At 39.6% G+C, this 25,350-nt stretch overlaps 1 protein-coding gene across 1 annotated transcript in view; it reads left to right on the top strand.

Annotated features, from left to right (window-relative positions):
* Positions 1–4,045: 4,045 nt before the first annotated feature.
* Positions 4,046–25,350, top strand: part of Elavl4 (ELAV like RNA binding protein 4) — an 84,131-nt gene continuing 62,826 nt past the window's right edge. Inside the window, exon 1 of the mRNA XM_052176996.1 lies at positions 4,046–4,120. Coding sequence (XP_052032956.1) covers positions 4,061–4,120 — 60 coding nt within the window. The 5' untranslated portion in view covers positions 4,046–4,060. The remainder of the gene's footprint in view (positions 4,121–25,350) is intronic.

The following is a 25,350-nucleotide window of genomic DNA, read 5'->3' as shown; positions in this document are numbered from 1 at the left end:
GTTGGAGGAAAAAAGTTAATTTTAAATAAGGAAGGCACACTTCTGTGTGCTGTGATGTTCTGTGTGTGTGTCAGTACATTGTTTAGTATATGATAGCTTCTGATACAGGACCTCATATTTGGTTCTCATTTATAAACCCTATTATTGTCCCTCCTGCCCCTCTCTCCTTCCATGCCCTCCTCATTCTCCTCTTTTTTTCTAAACTGGAAATCTTGCCTTTTAAAATACATCAATTTCATTATTATCAACTGCAAAATTATAAATGAACCTAGACCCTTTCATAACACACAGAATTACTTTCAGAACAGAATTAAGCAAATTAAACATTACATCCCCCAAGAGCCTAACGCTATCCCAGATCTCATCGCTTGCTGTGCTTTATTTTTTTACTTAAATTTAGACAAAGGTTTTGTTGCTTTATTTTTATTTTCTTTTTCGTAGAGCTCTTTTGAACTATTATTAAAACGTCTCAAATCCCTTAATTCAGGGATCTTCTGAAATCCTTGTGTGTTTTCACACTGACCCTGCAGACTGTCATGTGCTGGGAAGAAGAATATATCAGAGAAAAGTCCAAACTGATGATATACCTAAATTCTGTCCTTTTTAGAAAACTTCCTAAATGAAGCCATCTTCTTATCCTTTGCATTTCTTTTCCAGAGAGTCATATTATTTTTTGAAGAATGTAGTCCAAGGCAAATTTGAGAAGGCAAATGTACCTTGCCTCTGGAAAGAAGCTACATTTAGAAGCCACTCAAGCACGAGTTTAGGAGAGTGGGTGATGGTGTCTGCTCCAGTCGGTTTACCTGCACAGGTGAACTCTCAGCAGTTCAAGTATACCAGACATCTGTTAGCCATGCATTCCAGACAGTAGCGCTCTCCGGCAGACTATAATAGAGATATGCCTCTTAGGAAGGAGAAAGGCATCAGTCAGATGATATATCGTTAAGAGAACATTCCACAGTGAATTTCTAATCCTCTTTCAGAGTCTGTGTCAGCCTGGTGCATCTTTCTTGCCTCAGTGATATGTGTCCACTTTCCAATAAAACTGATTTAATGTTTTTACAGAGGGAAAAAAGAAGACAGCCAACACCGTGATTCAACAGAGGAAAATTAAGCTTTAGATTTTATCAAAGCTTTTAAAGATAGTACCCCATTGTCTGAGAAGATTAATTATATTGTCTGTAAAGAAAGAAACACCAACAATATGTTTATATTGTTTTGAAAAGGGAAAAGGATAAAAAGAAACTGAACAACAGGAAAATGTCAGGTCGCAGTCTGATGATGCTATTTAAATGGTGAGCCATAATTCTATTAGAACAGAGCACATGGAATTTCAGATTTCTGCATGGCAGTGAAGGAGAACCAGCAAGTGTGTGTGTGTGTGTGTGTGTGTGTGTGTGTGTGTGTGTGTGTGTGTGTTCTACCTTCCCTCACCATTTTGCTAATTCAATTGAGGAGCAAGAAGAGATCATCTGGACAGCCAGAACAGGAGGCAAGGTCTGCAGCTGTGCTCGGGGGACTGGTGTGGAGAGAGGCACAGACTGACTTGGAGTTTTGTGTTGCACGTGAATGCTCTGGAACTGCCCTAATCGACTGAAAATGAGCCAGCCACAGTCATATGGAACAGGTCTGTTTAGCCACATCTTTCGGTAGCATGGCAGATGGTAGACCGTCAATGGGTGGTATTGATTGGCTGGATTTGCCTTAGGGTAACAAGACTATGGGTCTTTAAAACCCTCGCTTCATCTTATTTTCCTTTGTGCAGCTTCGTACAGTAGTGGTTTTCTCTGTTCCCTGCCCCAAAGCCCTGACCCTTAACATTTCCCTTTTCCTTTTTGGAATCTAAAGTCTTCCTTGGTAATCAAGTTAGAAAGGTTACCTTGAGATAAACACTCTTTAAATTATCACCAAGGCAAGAAAACTCGAGAATATTTTATTTACTAGGCTGATTACATTTTAATGTTTGAAGAAAGTGACATTTTTTAATTAGTGTTTAAGACATATGGTGAGTGTACAAATTAGCTTATTTCATACAACCAGAGTTTGATGAGAGCTACTCCTCCTTCTCACTCCCCAGTTAAAAATTGTCACTTGAAACTTAATATATTCGAGGAGGTTAAATGCTATTAAATGATGCAGACTTGACTTAAAGATAAAGGAGGCCGTTGCTATCTTGTGTAGCTAAGTGCTGCCTGGATGGACTGGAAAAATACAAGAATTGGCATTCGTGTCTCCAGAGATGTGGACGTTCAGAGCTTCAGTTTTGTCCAGGCAAGAAAAACAAAAATGCCAGGTATGTGTGTGTGTGTGTGTGTGTGTGTGTGTGTGTGTGTGCACGTGTGTGTATGTGTGTGTGTTTGTATGTGTGTATGTGTGTGTGTTTGTGGGGGGGCAGGGCTTCTGATGTAGACACATGGGAAAGTAACTGACATATGCTTGCTTTGTTATTTGTAAGATTCTTAAGATGTGACCATATGACAGTGCAGCTCTATCTCTTTACATTTCCCTTTTCTCCATCTCTTCAAGATTTCAACTTTATTTTCATCTTTATTCTTGGCAGAAGGTCAGGTTAATTGGAATAGAGTGGTATAAAGAAGATGCCAAGTTAGGTACACCTCCAAAACAACGTCTAGCAAAAGTGTTCCTCTTCAGGGTAGATCTTAAGGGGAAAGAAGATATCTGGATAGAGACAGGTCGTTTATAATTGGTCATATGAATGCACGTTTAAAAGACATACTTAGTTTTGGTTTTCCTTGTTTTTTCAATGTCTTTGCTTTTAAGCTTTTGGTCATTTGAATCAGTTGAGACAGTATCAAATAAACTCAGAAGAAAAGTTACACCTTCAGCTCGTCTCCAATTTGTGTCTGTTCTATCCACATAGCATACACATATCTGAATCCAGTGTTCATCGCATGTGAATATTTCCCTCACTGTAAAAAGAAAATATTTTCATGGACTTTTTAAGTTCTCCCTTTCTCAGGGTTAATTGCATTTCCCTCATTCATCATCTTGTTTGTGTTTCATTCTTCACAGTTCTTATTAGAATTGCTTGGTAGTGTTCTGTTTTGTCTCCTTGCTTTAAGTCAAGAGGAAGAAAATTATTTACTTAGACATAATGCAGCAGAAACAAATTTGCCTATTAGGATGCTGGTGTTCCTCACATCACATTCTATACTTAAAAGCAATTCCAAGGAAAAAGCACACGCACGCACACACACACACACACACACAGAGAGAGAGAGAGAGAGAGAGAGAGAGAGAGAGAGAGAGAGAGAGAGAGAGCTACCTTTTAAGTCTCTCTATTTCCATCTGAGCACTCTACCCACCTGGTGGCTATATAGTGAACTGTTACTTTAAAGAGTAGTTTAAACACCAGCCATGTTTGGGGCAGGCTGCTCTTGCAAAGAGAGCAGTGCATGTAACAGGAGGCTACTGTGTGAGAGATAAGGGGAAAATTCAGCTCACTGACTAGAGGTTTTAATGTGCGAACTCTGGGGAAATAATATATTGACTGTTCCGTGGTGCGCAAGAAAATTGAAGAACCCTTTGCAGACGGAGCGCTTTGCAAAGGATTCTATCTGTTTCTCTTAAAACAAAATCTGTGGCAAGATGTTTGAAATCAGCAGGACGCTTAATGCTGCTTTATTAAATAATGAGGTAATATTTTGTCACTTTTTTCTGGGCAGCATCTGTTTTTACCCTCCCCCTCATTTTCCCCCTATGTTTATGAAGGGTTCTTTTTTCTTCTCTTTCCTTTCCTCTTTTTTTTCCTCCCCCGCCCTCCTTCGTAGAAGTCTAGAAAAATAATTCATGCTTCTCTTTCTGTTCCTTGCTTTCCGTGCTTTTGGAGAATTTGGTTGTCTATCTTTTTTTTTTCCTGTTTCCTAGCCCATTGTGCCACGTAAGGCTTCTCCACTGTGCGGAGTAGGTAGTTATTAACGCTGAATTGGCTTCTGGTACAGTCCATCTGGACTCTGTGTGGGAAAGCTGGCTGCCGGCGACTGAGCTGAGATATCTGCAGCCTTTGGGATGTGTGCATGGTGGCGAGGGGCTGCCTGATATGGGATTACTTCTTTTAAGGGAAATTGTTATTAATGAGTCAAGAAACTGCTCATTTATGGTAAGAGGGACACAGCGGCGCAGCCAGCCCCACAGCGCTGGGACACCGTTTTTTTTTAGGTTGCCTTAGCTGCTTGAGTGAGACAAGTTTCTTTCTGTGGTGGTGGATTGTAGCAAGGGAAAAAAAAAAAACATGCATGACTGGGAGACTCGCCTGCCTGATTCTTAAGATAATATATTGAGAATCTGTTGCTTTACAAATGTCACACCACTGATGTAGCGGTCAGCCCCTCACGCTGAAAGATGAATGGTACTATTGGAAATGCGATAATAAGGTTGACTTTTCCCAACAATAGGATTCAGCCTTTGTCTTTAGAGAAAAGGCCTCTGAGGACATTTGTGTGGTTGTTTGAGGATTCCTTTGAAAGACTTTAGAGTGGAGGTTTTTTGCAGAAGTGATCAATATACAAAGCGAATGGATTTTTTTCTTTTTCTTTTTCTTTGTTTTTCTTTTTCTTTCTTTTTTTTTTTTTTTAAGCCTAGCAAGACCAGGTAATTGCTTATGGTATAATGCACGGTTACTATTTCGGAAACATGGCCGGAATGTTTTTGAATATACCTAATGTTAATTTAGGGCTTAATGAGTATATTGTGATTAATATGGATGAGAAAAAAGAGGTTCTAAAAATGTCACCTTCTATAACCTGCATAGAAATATCAGGTAAATATTTTGTTCCAAGAGAGCTGTTTTTATTTGTGTAACTGTCAGAATTGTGTCAATATACTCCTCTAATATTTTGATATTGGTGAGATACACTCAAGGAGGCATTTTGGCTGTCAATTTAGGACACATAGACCTATCCTATGTGTGAACGCCAAGCTGTTTGGAGCATTGAACCTGGGAATTCATCCTTAGAGTGCAGCTCAGCAAGTGCTACGACTCCAGTGTGACTCGCAGGACTCATCATGCAGGTGCTAAGGAAATCATTTTAAAGTTCACTTCCTTCACTGTTGCTCTACCTGAAGGGCCCAGCCCCAGTCACGTCTCCACTCCTTCTTCATCCACCTTCATTTCTAAAAGCTGGATTTATTTATATTTAAGCACAAAGATTTACATCATGTGCCCAATACATCATTCCATAGTATATCTGTATTTTCATAGAGTGTGTATATGTATGTTTATTGCCTGTGTTCATGAAGCAATTTTGAAAAGAATTGTTTTGACCTTTAAAAATGAAGGGTTGTATTTTTCTTTTATGGCAATTTTTCACAAGCTCATTTGTGCTTAGACTCTGAAGCCCAGAAATATAATATATTTTGATCTGTGGTTCCACTATTCCTGATCTAGCCCACTGTCAACTTCAGGCAAAAATTAAACACTGCATTGACTATTTTTTACCTCTGTGTATTTATTGGAAAGGAAGTTTATTAAACTGTGAAGTTTATTAAATACATGGAGTGTTACCCTTCATAGGTATGAAGCAAAGGGTCTCAGGTGAGCCACTTAAAAGCCCAGGCCCCAAAACCTCCTGTGCGTATTAGTTTTGCAAGTGTAGTGATCCAGAGGCTATGAAATGTGTCGTATAAGCATACTGTCTATGTACACCACCACACACTTGCTATATGTCTCGCCGTGCTTCTTTTAAGAAGGCAGGGGCTGGGGAAAGAAGTGAAGGGAGAGGCAAAATCTCCTGTTCAGTTGAGCAAGATGAGTGTCCTGCACAGGTAATAAAAATGAGGCTGTTGTAGTTCAGAATCATATAGGGAAAGCAAAAAGGAGGATGTTTTAGTCCATTTTTTCTAAATTCAGAGCATGCCCCTAAGTTGAAAAATAAATTAATTTAAATAAATCATTCATCATTCTGTTTTGGAAAGCTCATACAGAAGGCAGAAAGGTAGAGGCTGCCAGCTGCCCTCTTCCTTCCCCACCCCCAGATTTTTTTCTTTTCTCTTTCTTTCTTTCTTTCTTTCTTTCTTTCTTTCTTTCTTTCTTTCTTTCTTTCTTTCTTTCTTTCTTTCCTTCCTTCCTTCCTTCCTCCCTTCTTTCCTAACTTCTTTCTTTCCTTCTTTCTTTCTTTCCTTCTTTCTTTTTTAACTCTTAGGAAATAGTTTCTTAAGGCAAAGTTAAGTGAACACAATTCACCCAACAAGCTTAATCCCAAACTTGAATGCTTTTGAAATGTTGGTCATGTTAGCTGCAAAAAGAAGCACTGCTTACAGAAAAACCAGCGGTACTGGGAAATAATAAAGTTAAAATGTAGAATTATTAGCACATTAAAGTGCTTTTGTTGTATCTTTAAGCCTAGAGGCAGATCATTAAATATGCATTTCGCTAGAAAGCAACTGTCAAGAAAGATAAGGTGGTTGAAAATACTCTCCACAGAAAAAGCCCTCTATCAGAGGGATGGGCTCCTGTATCCCCCAGGACCGCAAAGAAGGACACTCCCACTGTGAGGGTTTGCAGTCCTCCAATGACCTGCAGTTGTGACAGGACTTTTTGAGCTGGAAGAAGGTAAAAGGTAAAAAATACAAGCGTGGCCGCTGTCGCTTCAGCCGGGCTTTAATTACTAGACACAAGAAGCAGTTCAGAAATCTGGTCTCTGTTGTTGTAGAGGTCACCAGATCATTAACATCGTCAATCTGGCAGTAGCTAATTTAAATAGCACCTGATGTTGCAACGCCTCCCTTCGTTTCCCCAGCCAATCAGAGTCTGGCTTCAGCTGACAGATGGTCCCATAAATGGATGTAAAAAGGGGAAGCTTCGAGCCAATTTCAGCAAGGCTCTGTTCAGTTGTTCTTATCTACATCCTAGAATCAGGGGTTTCAGCTCACTGCGCCTTTTCTTCCTCTCTTTTTTTTCCCCTTTCTCTCCCACCCCACCCCCTCCCAATAATAGATTTACAATCATCCACACTGTGTTCTGTGGATCTTTAATATATATATATATATATATATAAAACAATAGTAGTCAATTTTTAAGTATATCCTGAAACCTTTGCAAATTTAAGAGAAGAGTCGAAGCCCTGCGAGACCCAATATTTGCCAATAAGAATGGTTATGGTAGGTATGACTAGATATATAATCTGTTGTTCGTGTTGCTGGAGGGAAGACACGCGTCTACACCTTGGCCAGTCTTAATGCTTGCACGAGAGTTTAGTTCTCTGCTGCTCTTTGGTTCCTTCATTTACTATATCTTTTGTGTAGCGTGCGGGTAGGTCCTTTTTTTGAAAAGCAGTGGGGAGAGAGATTGTCATTTTTAACAGGTCGTTGTCAGTTTTCCCTTCCACATAAAAGCGGAGGGTGGGGATGGGCTGAAATAATTGCTGGTTTGATGAAAGAGATTCTATTACTTGAGACCATATGAGGGGGTGGAAGGGGGTTTCTTTTTGTAGGAGAGAAGAGGTTTGTCTACATGCCTGGGTTTTGTGGGGCATTGGGTGGATGCAGCAGGGTTAGGAATCTCTCCATTTCTGTGCTGGAAATGTAAACCTCGAGAGACAGCTCCTGGATGCTGAACGTTGAGATGGGCAGTTGTGTTTCTGGGGACTGCGCAGTCAAAACGGCAAAGAGAGTGATTTATTTGGGCTTCAGTAAACGCTGCATCTTGTATTTCAAAGAGTTTCCTGTCATGACCTCATAAAAAGAGGAGGCGGCTTGTATGTGTAGCGGTGCCTGGCGTGTTGAGTTGTTGCTTCCTTCTCTGGGCAGCAGCTCAGTAAGAAGGGAATGTCAGCTTTTACATAACGCTCTTTTCTGCTTTTGACACCCTGTGTGAGGGTCCATCTTCTGATCACAGATGGAGTGGAATGGCTTGAAGATGGTAAGTGAAAAGAAGAAGGCAGCTTGGAGGTTCCAGCCATGTGTGTGTGTGTGTGTGTGTGTGTGTGTGTAAGGATGGAGGACTGCATCGTAAATCACTGTTCTGGTGTGTGTGTGTATGTGTGTGTATTAGTATTTCTTTTTCTGAAATTCAGAATCTGCTTCTAAGTATAATGGCATTGCATGCACACAAGGCATATGCTGTCTCTACCATCAAACACATTTTAGGCAAGCAAGGTTGGTATCTTTTTTTGACAATCACAATGTCACCGTCACTGTTGGCTGGCGTGTCCACCGCCTCTGTGAGCCTTCAGCCGAATTACACGGCTGTTAAAGTTAAAGGCACATTTCTTTTTCAGTCTTCATGTTCGGAGTGATGGGGAAGGCTGGGAATGAGGGGTGGAGGAGGTGAGATTCAGTACCAGCAGATGCAATTGTAAAACAGGACTTTGAGATGTGGATAGGGAAGTGGAAAACCTTTCTGCCGAAGTAGTAAATCTATTTTTAGCATCGCCTTTTTTTGGAAAAAGAAACAGGGAAACTCCTTGAGTGCTGATCCTGTCTCCTGGCGTTGACCCTAAAGATATGGCACAAAATGGCACGAATAGATGCCACGAGTGACCACTTTGACTCTGAATTTTCACCAGCAGTATATTCCAGGGGATCTTGGGCTAGGTAGTGGGGAAAGCTATAAATTCATTTTTTAAATAACCAGAGAAGCCCGAGGAGGACTTTTCACTCTGCATAGATGTTGTAACAAAGCTGTGGTCTTTTTCCCATTCTTAGAGGATTGCCTTTGTCTGGCTGCTTGTTTTGATGGGTGTAAAACAAATAAGATTAGACCGAGCAGCCCAACTGAAAGCGATAGCTGGGAGGAAAACCCAATGAAAGGTTGCCGGGGAAACGAACAGAGGAGAAGCCGAGCAGGGAGCAGGTGGCTATCATGAGAGCACACTGCAAACAGTGTAAAAAGGGAGGAGGGGGGACAGGACCTCGATTATCTTTGCTGTTCTTTGTGACTAGCTCAACTTTAATTATTCTTCATAAATAGGTGTTAATTACATTTCTAACTCTGGTTTACAGTGATTTTTCGAATCTATTTTTAAGCATCTGTTCAGTCTCTCCTCTTTTTCTTTTTGTTTGTTTGTTTAAAAAAAAGAGGAGGGGGAAGGGAGAATAGGGTCTCTCTGTCTTTCTCTGTCTCCCTTTCTCTCTCTCTCTCTCTCTCTCTCTCTCTCTCTCTCTCTCTCTCTCTCTCTCTCTCTCTCTCTCTCCTTCCCCCTTTCCCTGCTGTGAAACTATATGTGCAAAAATTACAAGAAATCTTGTGAGACCATTTGAAAAATGTAAATTATATTGAATGAAGTTGATGGAAGCACAATAGTAAATTCCCACAGCTGATAGGTTCTACAAATGATTTCTCCAAAATTTCCAGCAATTATTCATAGGAAAAATGTAAGTAGATTAGCTTTATGCTAGCCAGTGATTTCTGTGTTAGGTGATACTAGCATTTTTGCTACATTGGATGCTGATACTGTAGTTTCAAAGAGTTCATCGTATCTCTCATTTTAGATCTGGAGTATAAATAAGTGTCTTTAGAGTATAATAACTGAGCAACCTTTTCCTCCACCGCCCATTCCTCCGGTCACAGAGTCCATCCATGCCCCCCACTTGCAAATGCTTTTGGTCTTGGGTCTGGTCTTGGCATAAGCTGAGTGAAAAGGTGATCTTTTGTAAGTGCCTCTTGATGTCTGAGGGGACCCATGCACGCCGGGTGACAGGCATCTCTCACTTGCCTCTCTCTGAGTGCTTGTCTGAGTAGTGTCTTTTTCCCAGTGATGGTGGGTACCAACCAAAAAAGGACTACCAGAGAGAGAGAGTACTTGAGTGAATCAGAGCAGCATAAATAAAACCTGAAATAGCCCTCAGTTGTGGTTTCTTCCTGATGACAATAGAGATATATAATAGGGTAGCTAATTTGAAGCCCCAAAATGAAAGATTAAGACACTCAAATGTATTGCAAGGGTGGAAAATATAATTGCCTTTATTGAAAATCCTCTTAATTTGTTTTCTCTCTATTACAAATCTCCACCATTGGCCCCACCTTTTTTTTTCCTATGAAAACGTTTCTTTTTGTTTTGTTTTCTGGTTAGGGGGAAGTATTGTTTTGGTTTTACTCTTAAGATAAAAAAAAATAAACATTTTTATTCTATGCTTGAACCTTGTTTTTCTATCTTTAGTGTATAGCCACATATAATCTATAGAAATAGAACAGTTTTTTATTATCACCAATAAAGTTTTATTTTTTGAGAATTTTCTGGCAGGTTTTAGTTAGGGGAAATGGTTTCTATAAAAACTGTCACCTTGGCTTGGTTATGAAAAGAAGACACATAGCTCTGCTGCTGATCTTTCTTGACTCTTTGTTTTAAAAAATATTAATACCTACTACCTACATGTGGAGGGATACCCTGATGGAAGCACAAGGCCGGATGAGCGATTATTGCAAAGTAAAAATCTGGATGGAACTATTGCTGCAAAAACATTGACTGTATCGCCATTTCCAAATGCCTCTGCGTTTCATAGTAATGCATTGATTAAATCAGATGATACTTAATTTTTTTGGAGGAATTAAATGAACAGAGCAAAGGAGAGTAGGAAAAAATTACTCTGAGAATCATTAATTTATACTCTGATTTTAATACCACATTTTAAAAACTTAGGCCTTTATTTGAGTCTTAGTTCCATTCATTGCTAACCATCATTTATTCAATTCATCCTCTTGGCGAGACTAGATAGGCCTGCTGATGTCTGATGGTTTACACAAAGCTTTAAAACTTTTTATTCTCCTAAGGACCTTTCTTGTTTCTTTTAATATGGGAATTTTGTTATGAAAGCAAGACCAGGTTATTTTGAGGTAGTTCTAGCTGAATATTTTTAAAGAAAGAGAAATAAAATGATAGTCTGTATATATTTTAGTTCCAGATTCAATATCGCTAAAAGTGTTTAAGACATGGTCGACTTCAGATATTTTGAATTTAGGGTTTCTATTAGGAAAAAATTGGTTTGAAATTTTAAATCTAAAGTCATTGCATAAATAGTACTTGTGCAGTAGTAGTAGTAGTAGTAGTAGTAGTAGTGTGTGTGTGTGTGTGTGTGTGTGTTCATTGTCTCTAGAAGGATTTGTGGATGAAGTGATATTTTTTCTCAAGTCAGAGGTCCTATGAACAATGAAAGGGTTTCCTCAGGGCAAATCCTTTGCTTTGGTCTCTTCTCTCTGCACTTGTGTCCTTTCTGTGGTTGAATTCTCTTCCTAGACAAAATACTATCCCATCTATAAAGAGACATTCTGCTTCATTTAGCATTTGGTACTTTAATACCTGATTTTCATTAAAAAAAAAAAGAAGAAGAAGAAGAAGAAACAAATTATCTGTGAGTGCCACAAGTAAGGAATGGCGGACAGACTGTCTTGTTAGAGGTCATTACATATGGGCAGAACTACTTCAGTCTTGACAAATTTCTTCAGCAGTTCCAGTGAGCTGTAGCTACCACACGCTTAATTTACATACCTAGACATTTAATACTTATTTTTTTTTAATTTGGTAATCTAGTCAGTGATTGCTAGACATACGAGAGTATGTGCTGGCAAGTGCTGCAATGCAGTGTTTTTCCCAGTGTCACTGGGAGTTTGTGGGTAAGAAGGGACGTGAACACTCAGTCTTCTATCTTACTGTCTTACAGTTGATGGACTGTGGGCAGAATTGGTCGATTCCCCTTTGGAAGGAAGCAACGTCGACCTTTCATTACTGACTATCCATTCCTTCATGCATTTGATGGATATGGGGAGAGGGCGGTATCTGTATTTTTATGAATTCTTGCGTCAGTCTTAGCTTTTCCTTATTTGGTGTTAACCAAATGTGTAAACATTTACCTGTACATGTATATGGATCTCTAAATGGAAAGGAAACTGAAGTAGGCTGCTTTTCTTGAGTACTTTATTTTCTTTAGTATTTGTAAGAATTCTCTGATTAGAAAAATATGAATTTTCATCTATTTATCCAAAAAGATGTTGAGGCTCTACAGACTTCCATTAGAAGCCAGACACTTTCTGTACCAACCACTTGAGGAACTATAAATGTGCAAATCCTGAACTATGTTTGTGAGCTAAAAAGTGCCCACTCGGTCAAGGGATCAAGGGATAGAGTTTGAATTAAAATGGGAGCTTTTGTTGTTTAGGGGCATATTAATGCAATATTGCCAGTGTTGTAACAGTAATAATAATAATAATGAGGAGGAGGAGGTGATAGAATCGCCCTGTTGGCATCCTATGCTTTGTTTTGTTTTCAAGTTTTGTAAGTGTAGGATGTTTTAGGGTCACCCTTGGGTTTTAAAGCCTCAGTATTTTTTTATGGCTAGAGGATGTCCGTAGATCAATGGCTTCTAAGGGTTAAAAGTGGGGAGGGCAAGTGGGTAGGTGGAGGTTTCACAAGCAGTGATTGTCTTAGTTTAGCTTCTAGCAATGAAAAGGAAAAGAGACTGAAGGACAAGAATGAGAGGTGGGAATATAGTTGGGTGGGGGGCATCAGACCATGGCACAGCGCATCAGCATGTAGATCTATAGCGGTCTGCGGTAGAAGATAATGAGTAATAAATCTGAACCTTGACTTTGCAGGTTCAGTACTTCCTTGTTTGCTTATTCACACCTTTAATAATAGCCTGTTTGTGGTGCTAGCTGGGGGTACAAAGACGAGCCATTGTGTTTGTTGTTTACTTCATTAATAATTCAGGCAGCATGTCCACAATAGCTTTGGAGCATCAGTGTTCAGAGCCAGTCACTTCGGAACTGAAATTGTTACAAAAGGAAGAAAATAAGAAAACAATCAGCCAACTACCTAGGAATGGACATCCACTTAGCTTGATGGTAATATTTATGTTGTTCTTGAATTCATTTAAAAAACAAAACTATGTTTTTGTTTTGTATCAAGCTAGTGTCTCACTCTCCCACCCCTCCCAGTTCTCTCTTTCCCCCTCCCCTCCCCCAACCCTGAGACTCTGCCTCCACCATTTTTGCTTTGGACTAGTCTTACCAAGATCCTTGTAGCTAACACCTGAGATACATGTATGCACACACACACACACACACACCAGTAAAGATTGTCTCAAGACTCAAGAAATGCTGAGATCGATCAAAGAATCTTTAAATAAATTTCAGTTATGAAATCAGTAAAAATATTAAAGAAATATTGTTAGTACATTGTGTTGTTGGTGCTATTGTTAAAAGATAATTGTTTTTAACCCCAGAAGTAGTTAAATACAAAACTAACATAGGAAGTTTTGCTAGTAAAAAAAATTACATGACTTAGGTATCCCCTGAAAATAACTTTTGGTGGACACTTGGTTTGAAAAGTAACATTTATTGAGTTTAATTTTTCAACTATAAAAAAAGACATTTGTTTTCTATAGAAAATGTGATTACTTTTCAGGATAGAAGGAGGTGAAGAATGAATTCCAGCCTAGACAACAAATTCAGAGAGCGCCATATCTTGGAGGTCTGCTCTACCTGCACTGTGGAGGCATGGGATCCTATCTTGCTCTTGTGCTTCTATGAACCCTTTCTTTGTCCCCCTCTTGTAACATGCAGCCCTTGGGTTTGGTTGGCCATCAGCGTACAGCAGAGCTGATGGCCTATCCTTGTTCCTGGAAGATGTGCTCCCTGAGGACGTCTTATGTGCATTCTTTGGAATTCAAGGTTGCCACTTTCAACTTTTTCAATGATCAAAAAACACAATTAGAGGCTGTTTCTATGGCTAGGCATAAAGATGAGGTGAGAGGTTTTGAGGTGACTATTACCCAATGTCGCTATGTCGAAGTGTGAGAAGAATTTCATCGGAGCCTTCAAGTTGAACATTAGTGGTTTTTCCTTTGTAAAAGTCTCTAAATGACTTCAAAAGACAGAAATTAAAGTTCTTCTAGACATTTTTGTCTGTAAGGTTCCATGTATCCAGATGTTCACCCTCAGAAAGAAGTAGTCTTTTAGGCAGGAAATGTGAAACTTGCCTGGAACTTGTTACTTTTACAGAAATATGAATACCTTTCTTCAAACAGAAATTCATTTTCAATTCTTTCTTGAGACAAGTCCTCAGTGCATGCTGTCCAAGCTGGTCTTAAAATACTGGACTTGAGCCATCTTCCCACCCATCTCAGTCTTAAGAGTGTAAAACTACACTTGTATGTCACTATACCTGGCACAGATGTCTCTTTTATGCCTTTGCTTTGTGACTACCTGGGAATGCCCTCGGCATACTTTTGCACAAGCAAGAACTTTGATGATGGAGTAGAAGGCTTAGTGTTAGCTTTAAATACATATCTAGATAGTGTGGACTATCTATCATCTATCTGTCTATATCTGTATATGTGTCTATCTCTCTGTCTCTGTCTCCAAACCTCTTTGTGTGTGAGTGTGTGTGTGTGTGCATGTGTGTGTTAAAAATGCCTGTGACCTCTACTATGCCATAGTAGAGGCTTGTGCCAATAATGACTTATCAAGTAGTCTGTGTTTCCCTGACCTATGAACTTAAACCCCATAAAAGTTTTGCTTTTGAATTTGTATGTGAAAAACAAGAAATGAGTTGAGCTACTTACCTACTTACTTACTTACTTACTTACTTACTTACTTACTTACTTACTTACTTAAAATGTCCCCTTTCAATAAGCCACAGTCTGTAAATACAGGTCTAATGATAAACTTAGGCTCTAAGGGTTGTTTAAAAGTGGAAAGTCTGACATCTTTGCTAGTGAAACTTGCATTAGGAAACTGCTCACTTAAAGTGGAGTAAACTGACTACATCCCTGCAAATTTGTGATTTGGATCATATTTGACTCATGCTCTCTTATGTTCCTTTTTGCAATGTAGCCAACCACACATCTAAAATTTGGATGTCGTACATGTCTTAAACATTAATTATCTCTGTTGATGTACTGGGTACAGACAGTCCAATTCCCCCAAGTCCAGATTCTTACAGTAACACCAAAACAAAAATGATACTTAAGAAAAATATTGGGAGAGTTGTCCTCATAGTAACTGTTCCCCAAAGGAAGCTTTACATAAACGTACATTTATTATTCAGGATATTAAAAGGCAATCTTTAGCTTTTACTTTTTAATTTGGACTAAAATATGTAAATTGCTTTTATTTTGGAGTTGCTCTGTTTTAGGTGGCTTTGGGGGAGGATAACTTTTCAGCTTGATTATATTTTAATTGCCTCTATAATGGAAGAGGTTCTACTTTTGAAATCAACCTGGTTGTTGTGATTAGGACCCAGAGGGCCACTGTGCTCTTGAAGCTAAAAACATATATATTGGTCTGTACTCATATAAGAAAATTAGCTTCATTCCTACAGATTCCAGACCAAGTAAGCTTATGTTGGTAAAGCTAGCTCAGGGGTTGGAGAACCTGAAGTGCCTCTGAACCAGGAAGATCTTCACCTGTACTGGCAAAACTCTAGAAATACTGTTTCTTCATTCACTCATTGTTCCTTCCTTCCTTCTTTTCATAACATCTTACTTCCTCCTTCTTCTTTTATATGTGCGTGCGTGCGTGCGTGCGTGCGTGCGTGCGTGCATGTGTGTGTGTGTGTGTGTTTGCATGTATGTTGGGCACATGTATGTCCACATGTCTATGGAGGCTGGAAATTGATGTCCGATATATTCCAAGATCAATTTCCACTATATTTATTAAGGTAGGATCTCTTGCTGAACTTGGAGCTTGCCAATTTTGGCTTGTTTAGCTAGCTGGTTTGACCTAGGAACCCTCTACCTCTACCTCCTGAGGGCTGGGATTACTGATGGTTGCCATCCCTTCATGGCTGTTTATGTGAGTTCTTGGGATCCAACTCTGCTCTTCATGCTTGCTTCCCAGGTACTTTATCCGTGAATGTATCACCCCAGTCATTGTTTTATTTCTTAAGAAGCTGAAAATACAAAAGTTTTCAGGGAGCTAAAATGATGGCTCAGTGGTTAAGAGCACCTGCCGCTCTTATAGAGAACCAAGGTTCAGTTCCCAGCAGCCGTGTAGTAGCTCACAACCATGCTAACTCCAGTTAGATCCTACTCTCCTGGCATCCGAGGGCACCTTGCACCCATGGTGTAGAGACGTACATGCGAGCAAAACACCATGCAGATAAAAATAAAACTTTTAAAAAAAGTTTTTCAGAGTCAGGTATACATGAATTAGAGTCCTGACTTTCCCAACTTGGTGATGGTAGAGAAGCTCTTTCAACCTTTTTTAGTTTAACTCCCTCATCTTTAAAATGGAAAGATAATACCTGATTCACAGAGCTTCTATTGGGATCAAAGGATTAACAGTATTGGACAGAACCTTCCATATATAGGACCTGAACAGTGAAGGCACTTCAAGGAGAGTTTCCTTCAGTCTGTCAGTCCTCTGTCTCTTGGCAAATCCCTCCTCCAGGGAACAAAGGTCCATTCGCCCACTGTCCTGGGAAACCACATCCCTGACGCCTCCCAGCCAGCATCTCTTCACAGCACTTGGGGAGTTAGTTGACTCTCGTGGTAGGTTTCTCACATAGACAGACCCTCAGTCCTTCTGTGGAACTGTGTGGCTTTAGCTATGTTTTCTGTGTCCTGCCAATTTTGAAGGACATATCCTTTGGAATTAGACTTAACTTGGGATTTAGTCATCAAAAAAGAAGAAAATCTGAGGATACAATCAATTTAAACCAGATCTGTACTGTTTTTTAAAATCATGAAAGAGTCTGTTAGAATCTTTAGGAAACAACTAGGAAGAAAATAAAAACGGGTTCAGCTTAATTAATATTTTGTTTCACTTCTTCCCAGAAAGAAAACTTCCTTTGGAGCTATTTTTTTATTGTCTCTACCTCTGCCTTTTTCTCCATCTACCTTGTGTTCTCACACGTGGCTGCATTTTGAAAATTCTATTTCTCAAAGAAGAAGCTGAAGCAGAAAGAGTTCATGTAATTTTTCTTACTTTCCCTTCAGTTTCCTTCCTCTGTTTAGTGAGGAGGAGGATGGATGGCCATGGCAGCACTGACAGCTCTGGAAGTGATTGAAGAGGTGTGTGAGATGTGAGAATAATGCTGGCCCTCTATTTATTACCCTCCTATTTGGGGAGAGAGAGAATAACGAAAGAGAGAGATGGGGGAGAGAGAAAGAAGAAGAGGGAGGGAGGGAAGGAGGGAGGGAGGGAGAAAGGGAGGGAGGGAAGGAGGGAGAGCAGTGATGGGTGAAGGGAGCCATCACAGAAGCCTTGAACTAGCAGTTACTGACGCACATACTAGGCAGTCAGGACAGGTCTTTGGTGGGCCAAATCTCATATTTATACCTTTATCCCATGGCTCTGAGGAGGTGACTAAATTGAAACAATAAATAAATCCACACACTGTTCTAAGCAGGTGCCCCCTTACCTTTGCTGGTGAGGCTGGAAGAAAAATACAAGAAGTTGCTGAAGTAGTTCAAGACTTGAACTGAAACCATAGTCCTTAAAACAGTGTTTTAATGTCACAAACGTTTAATTGCACCACAGAATGGAGAGGAGTAGGTTTTTCAGTTTGATCCTTAAAAAAAGGCAAGGGCTTATAGACAAATCTGACCCTCTCCCCAGTCTTCTAAGCTCTGGGCTTTCCTTTTTTAAGAGCTGTGATTCTGTGAAAGCCAGGGAAATGTTTCTCTTTACGTATGAATCCATTTCAAGTCCTTTCCAAGAATTTCCTATGAGATTAGCAAGTATGTGTTGCAGGATATTTGATCACGCTGTGATCAAACTTGTTTCTAGTTGGGGTGTGGCTCAGCCTTAGCACACACCTTTAATTCCTCTGCCTGGAATACAGATAACCCTAAGTGCACCCCTTAAATCCCAAACAGTGGAGGTAAAATTAGTTTGTAGAAGGAAGCCTTAGTATTGAAAGTGATGTCTAATTGAGCAGCAAAGTAACAGATCAGAAAGATTTGACAGAGTCGAATATGCCCAACTCTCACGAGAGAGGGAAGGGACGCTACTTCAAGGACAGCATAGAGAGAGGGGGAGAGAAGAAGGAAGCAGTTTTACAAGAAGAATTTTACAGAGACAGGCTGAAGAGAGAACAAGACACAGGTAAAGACAGAGAATGAGAAGGAGCCAGGAGATTAGAACAGATTACTAGAGTGAGATTGAGGCCAAGCAGAGCAATTAAGGAGAGGCGTCGAGGAAGAAGCCAGAATGAATCAGTCAGTTCGGAGAGTAGTTTGACCCAGGACAGCTGAGAAGACCAGCCACCCAAGTCTCAGAAAGAATTTGAAAGGGTGAGCTTATTCAGCAGTAAATGTCAGAGGCTAAAAACATTCTAGCCTAGATAAGATTGTACAAAGACTAGGAGCTTCCAGGGCTGGGCCTCGGTTAGCAGATGGAGGCAGAAGGCTCAGAGACAATTTCTGTAGGAGAATAAAAGTTACATTTACAGGTGTGCATCTATATGCCTTGTGTGGTGTATGCAGTCAATCTCAGCAGATTTGGGGATTTTTATGGTATGGGTCTATGGGCATAAATACAGCTGCACAAAGGGGAGGCTGGGTCTGCAATTCAGTGATCGACTCCTTGCCTGTGTAAAGCTATGGATTCAGACTCCAGACTTAAGAGTGTAGGGAGCTTGATTTTAGAAAGGGGAGATGGAGAAGACATTTCTCTGGGATAAAAAAAAAGTCACCTGTTAATGAAGGACAAAAAGAAAAGATTGTATTGATAACTTGAGTAACCAAATGGAAGGGTAGGGAAGATAGCTATAGGTCCATGCTAGACAGATATTTGTGATACTTAAAAATTGAAACTTCATCAATGTATATAAGAAATTAATTCTTGGATTTTATTTTTTTTCTGGCTTACAATTTTCTACAAGAAGAAAAACATTTGAACTCAAAATTGCAATTATAAAGATGTGTTTTGTCTGGTTTGTTTGTTTGGGATTTTTGCTTTTGTTTTGCAGCAGAGTAGTGTTTCTCTATTATAGCCCAGGCTGATCCCAAAACCATAATACTCCTGCCTCAGGCTCCCCCAAGGCTGGAATTATGGGAGTATAGACCCAGACTCTACAAAAAGAGCTTTTATACAGCTCTCCTCTTAATGAATTTTGGAGAGGCAGGCTTAGGTGCTTTCCCAGCTAGCAGGTTGTAGCAGTGTTCCACAGACAGAGAAGCAAGTTTGCATTCTAGAACTTCAGCTTCTTCCTGTTCAGTTCTGCTTAGAACACACGTGTGCCCATGGAGATCACCCCTCACCTTTATGTGACCATGGACCACTCTTGCCCTGCGCTGTCAATTTGGTCTCTTTAAATGTAACTAAGGCAGATGATGTTAGCCGCCTTTTATAAAAAAAGAAAATAAAGCTTAGACACTACCTAAGATTATAAATTCAGCAAAATCAGAACTCATCACTCCTAAATGTCTGGAAACATGTTTGCCTTCCCAAAAAATTGTATTTCTTGGGGAAAACAAAGGTAATTCCTTTTCTAGACTGAAATTTTAATTGTAGAATAAGCAAACAAAATTGCATATCTACTACATGTAAAACCATGTTGTAGATCCCTCTTAGAATGCTTCATTATCTATACCCTTAATACAGTGAGTAAATGGTATCAGTCTAGATGTAGACCATGTCTGGACAGAGGAGCTATACTGCACACAAGAAAGAAAGATCCATTCTTGCTGGGAAAGGAGACAAGGCTTCATGGACTAAATTCCAGGAAACCCCCATAGATAGACAGATCCGGAAGAAAGAGGGATTTCTTGTGAACAGAATAGTCTGTCTAAAAGCACATAGGCAGGAACTTACAGGACGTGCTTAAGTAAGAGCGCTTGAGTGGATGCAACAAAAGGTGTGAGAAGATAAAGCCTTAGAGGCAGAAGCCACCAGCTAAGAAGATTTGAGACTTGGGATGTGGTTTTAACACTGAATTGGTAGCTTAGGTTAGAATATGCTTCTTTCCTGGTCATTTTTGCAAGACCAAGATGTCTTTACTTAGCTAACACATTTCAAAAGTCATGACTCTCTAAAGATGCTTTCTGACCCTGTAACCCAACCTCTGTAAACCAAGTCAACAGGAGTGAGAATATGAAATTATTTTTATATCATAAAGAAATAAGCCATTAAAGGAGTGTAGCCACTTAAACTCTTGAAAGCTGAGTTATCTCACTTTTCTGAGTTAGGTCTCTCTTGGTTATTTTTTTTTCAGCTTGGAGACAAAAGATCATGCCAAATGCTCTCTTTTTTCAATGTCTGGTATGTAGTAGGTCCTTGATAAGTGTTTACATAAGTTGATTTAAGTTATCATAATGTAATTTGCTGTGTTTTTTTCCATAAAGAACCTATCTATAATTAGAAAACTTGAGAGTCTTGAATCTGTTTAAACTTACAGGAGTCTGTTTAGCCTAAATCACGGAACTTTTCTAGGTTTAAATTTCTAAGTATATAAAATTGAATTAATTTTATCTCTTAATGATAAAATCCATTAAAAAAAATGACATTGGCAGTGGCATTTTTCTACAGTATATACACAGAAAACCAGTATTGATAAACCAGTAAGCAGTTGTTTGATTCCATGAAAATATATTGAAATGCCTACTGTGCATGAACAGTTGCTCTACAACGCTAGCTAGCTCGGTTTGTCTCTCCTCTTGAGGATTAGCTGCCGTTGGGCTTCTGATTTAATCATAACAGGAGATATTCTGGCCTAGGAATTGGGAAGAGAATATTAGAGAACCTTTAAGTCATAGTATCCCTATAGATTGTGTGACTGTACCTCACTGTGTAGATGTCCTTACCTGCAATGTGGTCATTAGTCCTGAAGCCAGCATTTTGGAGCTCCTAAAGATGACAGTAGAAAACACTCAATCTGAGTTTGAGAACTGAAATTGTAAGCTTTGAGTTCTGTCCAACCAGAAAGGACATTTTCCTCATAATGTGAAAATAAAAACCCTTCAGTGGTAGCATTTAGAAAACAAGTTGGGGGTGGGAATTTCTTAGAGTTTAAAATAATAATAGTAATACTCTTGGCTTTGTTGCTAGTTTTATTGTGTCACGTGCTAGCCTTATATCCACAAACCATATTATTCCCCAAGCCTCAGTTTACATATTTGCAAATTGAGTTATATCTCTCAGGCTGTGGAGGTTAAATAAATCCATTTGATAGGTACTATGGAGACTTATTTGGTGATCTCAGAAGAACTAGTAGTAAAGGCACATAGTGTTCTGCTTGCAGGGAGCTGTTGTAGCACTAAAAGGTCAGATTCAGACTGAAAGAATGCAGCACCCTGTGAGTTTCCTTGAGGTATGTGTATTTATTACCTTCATGTACATGCTTCATTTGCATTTTATTTGCATTTCAGGCTTATTGTGGCAAAAGTGTTGCAAATACCCATCTCTTTTGTCCCCTTTGCCTTTGGGTCTTAGACTTAGTCTATTGGCACATTGCTTTTTATACCATAGTTACTGAATAAATCCAGCCCAATTCAGCAAATATTCACCAAGTTGTTCAAGGTACTGTGCTAAAGAAGGGAAAGTGACATTTGCTGAGCAGAATTTACTTTAAAATGGCTTTGGAGCACAAAAGGGGACCAGTGGGGTAGTGATATGCTGCTGCTAAAAATGCCTCTGATCTATTCAGGACAAAAATAGAATACCAAGAAGATTCAGCTGTGAGCCTGAAACAAACAAACAAGCAAACAAACAAATGGATTCTTTATCTGAGCGTGCTTTGTTTATACATCATAGAGAAACCATTTCTTTGCTATAGGCATACAGTTGGGATGGTCTCTGAAATGGTCTCTTCATGTTTTGTGGCCTGGGTGTAAGTCCTTCTGTCTTCTCAAGACCAAGGAGGCTCTCTGTGACCTGGCAGTGTGTTCCTGCTCAGTTTCCCATCATGCATCTCTCTCTGCCTCCTGCTTCTACTCCACTGTGAAAGTGCACCCTGCTGTTCCTTAGCTATGCAAACAGACCTTGAGGTCCAGCATCCTTCTACTCTCTCACCTTGTTTCACAAGGTTTTCATCTCGCCTGGTAAGGCTTCCCATCACCCACTTTGTGCAGGAGGTTCTTCTGTAAATGCCACTGCTGGCCTTCTAGCCTTGTCCTTCCACACAGAGGAGTCAATTATTGAGTTGCGTATTTGGACTCAAAGCCCTTCATCCTGAAGTTTGTTTATGACGCTGCTATTGCTCACCAACTTTGGAGAGTGCCTATTTACGTGAACCTTTTCCTGATCACCATGACTCAACTATAATGCCTCAGTAACTCTTTTCTACTAGACTACTTCGTCACTTGTTCTTTGCACCATGCAGCCAACAGTGATAAATCACAATAATGGCGGCCCTTTGTAGTGTGCAGAATGGGATTGGGGGCGGGGGGAGGGGAAGAATCCAATTATGTTATTGCATCCAATCTCATAACAAGTCTTGTAAGTAAAGAGCGCCATGTATAAGGTCACAAGGCTAGGACATGTTAGACTTCAAAGACTCATCCTGCGGCTGTTTAATTTCTAAACCCATGTGCTCTTTCCCATTTTGTGATACTCATCCCTTCAAAGGTAATAAGTAATAAACGAATTTATCCTAGTGGTTATTAGTAGGAATATTTGATCTAGAATGCACGAGTTTAAACCCTTGCTTTGTCAATTGCAGTCTTAGACAAGCTACTTACATACCTGTGACTGGTCATTTATCTGTAAACTAGACTTGCTAAGATTTGGTGTGCCAAGTGAGAATTTGAGACTATGTTTGGCATACAAAATGGTAATGGACATCATCATTGTTATTATCATACAGGTTAATCTGTAACCCCTTCTTCAAATATTTGCTTAGTGCCTGCTATATGCCAAATACTGTTCTTGGTGCTGGAGGCAACAGCAATGGTGGGGACAAGTCTCTGTCTTTATGGAGTTTTTATTTGATGGGAAAGGCAAACACAGAATAAGAAAATAGGTCTATATTAGTATCTGTTATTATATATCATGTCATAAAATATAAAATATATTTCATAATAAAATGGTATTTTTTTATAATAGGAAATAATTGGCATACAGAGTATGTTGTGGCTACCATACCTCAATAAGGCTACTCTAGTTCAGTCAGTGCCATGATCCTAACTAGTAAGCTAGAGTCAGCAGTGCCTGTTCTAAAAGACTGAGCTTCATATGGCCAGTTTATGGTTGGGGTAGGGAACAGCTGTACTAGGGGCAAGGTGCCATCTCTAGACTGTAAAAGGAAAGTAAACAACTAGGTTAAGATGTCTGGGTCTCAGTGAAACATGACACAGAGAACTCACAAGTAGGCCAACTCATAAATATTCCCAGCCAATTGGGAATAGTCTCCTTTTATTGTCTTTTATTTGGCAGTGAAATGGGATACATATCCCAAGAAAGTCACAGGGTTTTATCTAGTCATTCAGCTAAGGACAGTCTCAACTACATTATCATGTAAAGGAAGCCTATATCTCCACTTGGTTCCTGTAATAGGTTGGTACAGTGTTATATATAGCATTGAGTCATGGTTAGAAGAGCATAACTGAGGCAAAGCATCCCCTATGGAGTCCTAGAAAGAAGGCTCTTGCTCCTTACCCACCTGGTGCACTGTGCTCTTGTCAAAGTCACTGACTTGTCTGAGCCTTGGTTTCCTTATGTCTATAAAATGAGATGTAATACACCAGAGATTCGTTTAGATGACTCCTGACAAATTAAACTAGCATCCGTATAAACCCTGATTCAGAGTCTGGTGTGCAGTGAGCAGTTAATGAAGGAGGATTTTCAAAACTAGCTCAGTCTCCCCAGGGTGTACATTTTAGGTATTGGTCATTTACTTCTGGACTCACAGGGAGAGATTTAAACTGAAACATGAGAGCTACATCCCAGCCTACAGCTTTCAAAGAACAGAGCAGATCATCTCAAACCAGAGCTATATCATCCCTGAAAGGATTGTGGATGCCAAAGGAAAATAAGACTGGATTTGCTTCAAATCAGCATGATAAAGACTGAACCCACCAGTCTCTACCACAGAGCAGTGTTGTCTCCATCTTCTTGGGGTTACAAGCCCTTAGCCCTTCTATGTGAAGACTGTGTGAAGAAAAGTAGATGATAGAAGGGCTTTGGACTCTGAAATGTTGTAAGTGTTTGGAGTTCAATTCTTATAGTAAATTAAATATTTCCTTTTGAATGGGGAAGGGAGTCTTGGGAGAAGGGATAGTTTTATTTTTATAGGTCAAAAGTACTCATGGAGAACCCCTTATTACTAGGATTACAGATAGATCTATTTGACATTCCAGTGAATGAGTAGAGAACTTTCATTTTAAAATACAGACCTAAGCCTTGCTGACTTTTAAATCACCTTGCCGTTGTGTACACTATTTCATACAATTGCATTAAGTTTCTTGAGAGAGAGGAAGGTACAGTTTATTCTCACCCCACACCCCTGTCATTCCCATTTAGCAAGAAAAAAAGCTCTCTATCAAACAAAAATAAGAAAAGAGTGATTACCTGAGCATTGTCTGGCATATTTTTTCATGCAGAGCCCTAGAAGAAGTCCTAAATATTTTATCCCTCTTGGCTACTGCCATATTAGTATCATGATTCTCCTGGAACTTATTTTACCCTGTTGGCCACTGGTTCACATTTATTTTGATCACAGCATGAAGAATAGAGAAGATTTAAAACTGAGACATACATGTTCTTCAGCATGCCAGGCAGTTGGTTTTGGGGAAAAGGAAGGCTTCCTCTATGCCCATCTGGGCCTTCCTCTTGAACAGACTTCTGGTTCTGTCCATTCAATGGGTGATGGTTGGGTTCTGTGTTTTGTATGCAGAAGACAAGAAGTTGTCCAAAATCCACACCTTACTTAGAAGGAACACCAGTCTATTGATAACCACACAGGTTAAAACATAAGGTGGCTCTCTAAATATTTTGGAGCTATGGAGTGGTTGCCACCAGGAATCAGAGAACTCAGGAGGTACCTGAAGCTGTGTGGGTCAGAGCAGGATCCAGGGAGTTCTAGGAAATGACATAGTAAGGTAAAGCTGAGATTGGGGTTCTGGTGGCCCTTGGCTAGAGACATGGAAGGAACATACTGCAGAAAATAGCGACTCTTGCTTTATGGCATTTTGAAACTCTATTTGCAGACTTTTCTATTAACCTCTAGACTGAACTCTAGGGGGCAGCCAGGGATCAAATGGTGTGGAGCTCAGTTATACAACAAAATAATTCACTTCATCATTGCCATATTCATATGAGCTATCTCATTATATCAGCATTATCTTATTAATATGTCCCTTATTGCACTTGAGATAACTGAAGTAGAATGGCTAATTGGCTTATCCAAGCGCATAGAACAGACAAGAATTTGAACGTGAGTAGTCCAACTCTAATGTTCATGTTAACTATTGGGCTCTAGAATAAATAATTCATAAATATGTGGATGAGTTTTA

The sequence above is a fragment of the Apodemus sylvaticus genome, chromosome 3 (assembly GCF_947179515.1).
Source record: "Apodemus sylvaticus chromosome 3, mApoSyl1.1, whole genome shotgun sequence".
In the NCBI taxonomy this organism is placed as follows: domain Eukaryota; kingdom Metazoa; phylum Chordata; class Mammalia; order Rodentia; family Muridae; genus Apodemus; species Apodemus sylvaticus.
Note: the sequence above shows the minus strand (reverse complement) of the source record. Positions and strands in the feature narration are given on the sequence as shown.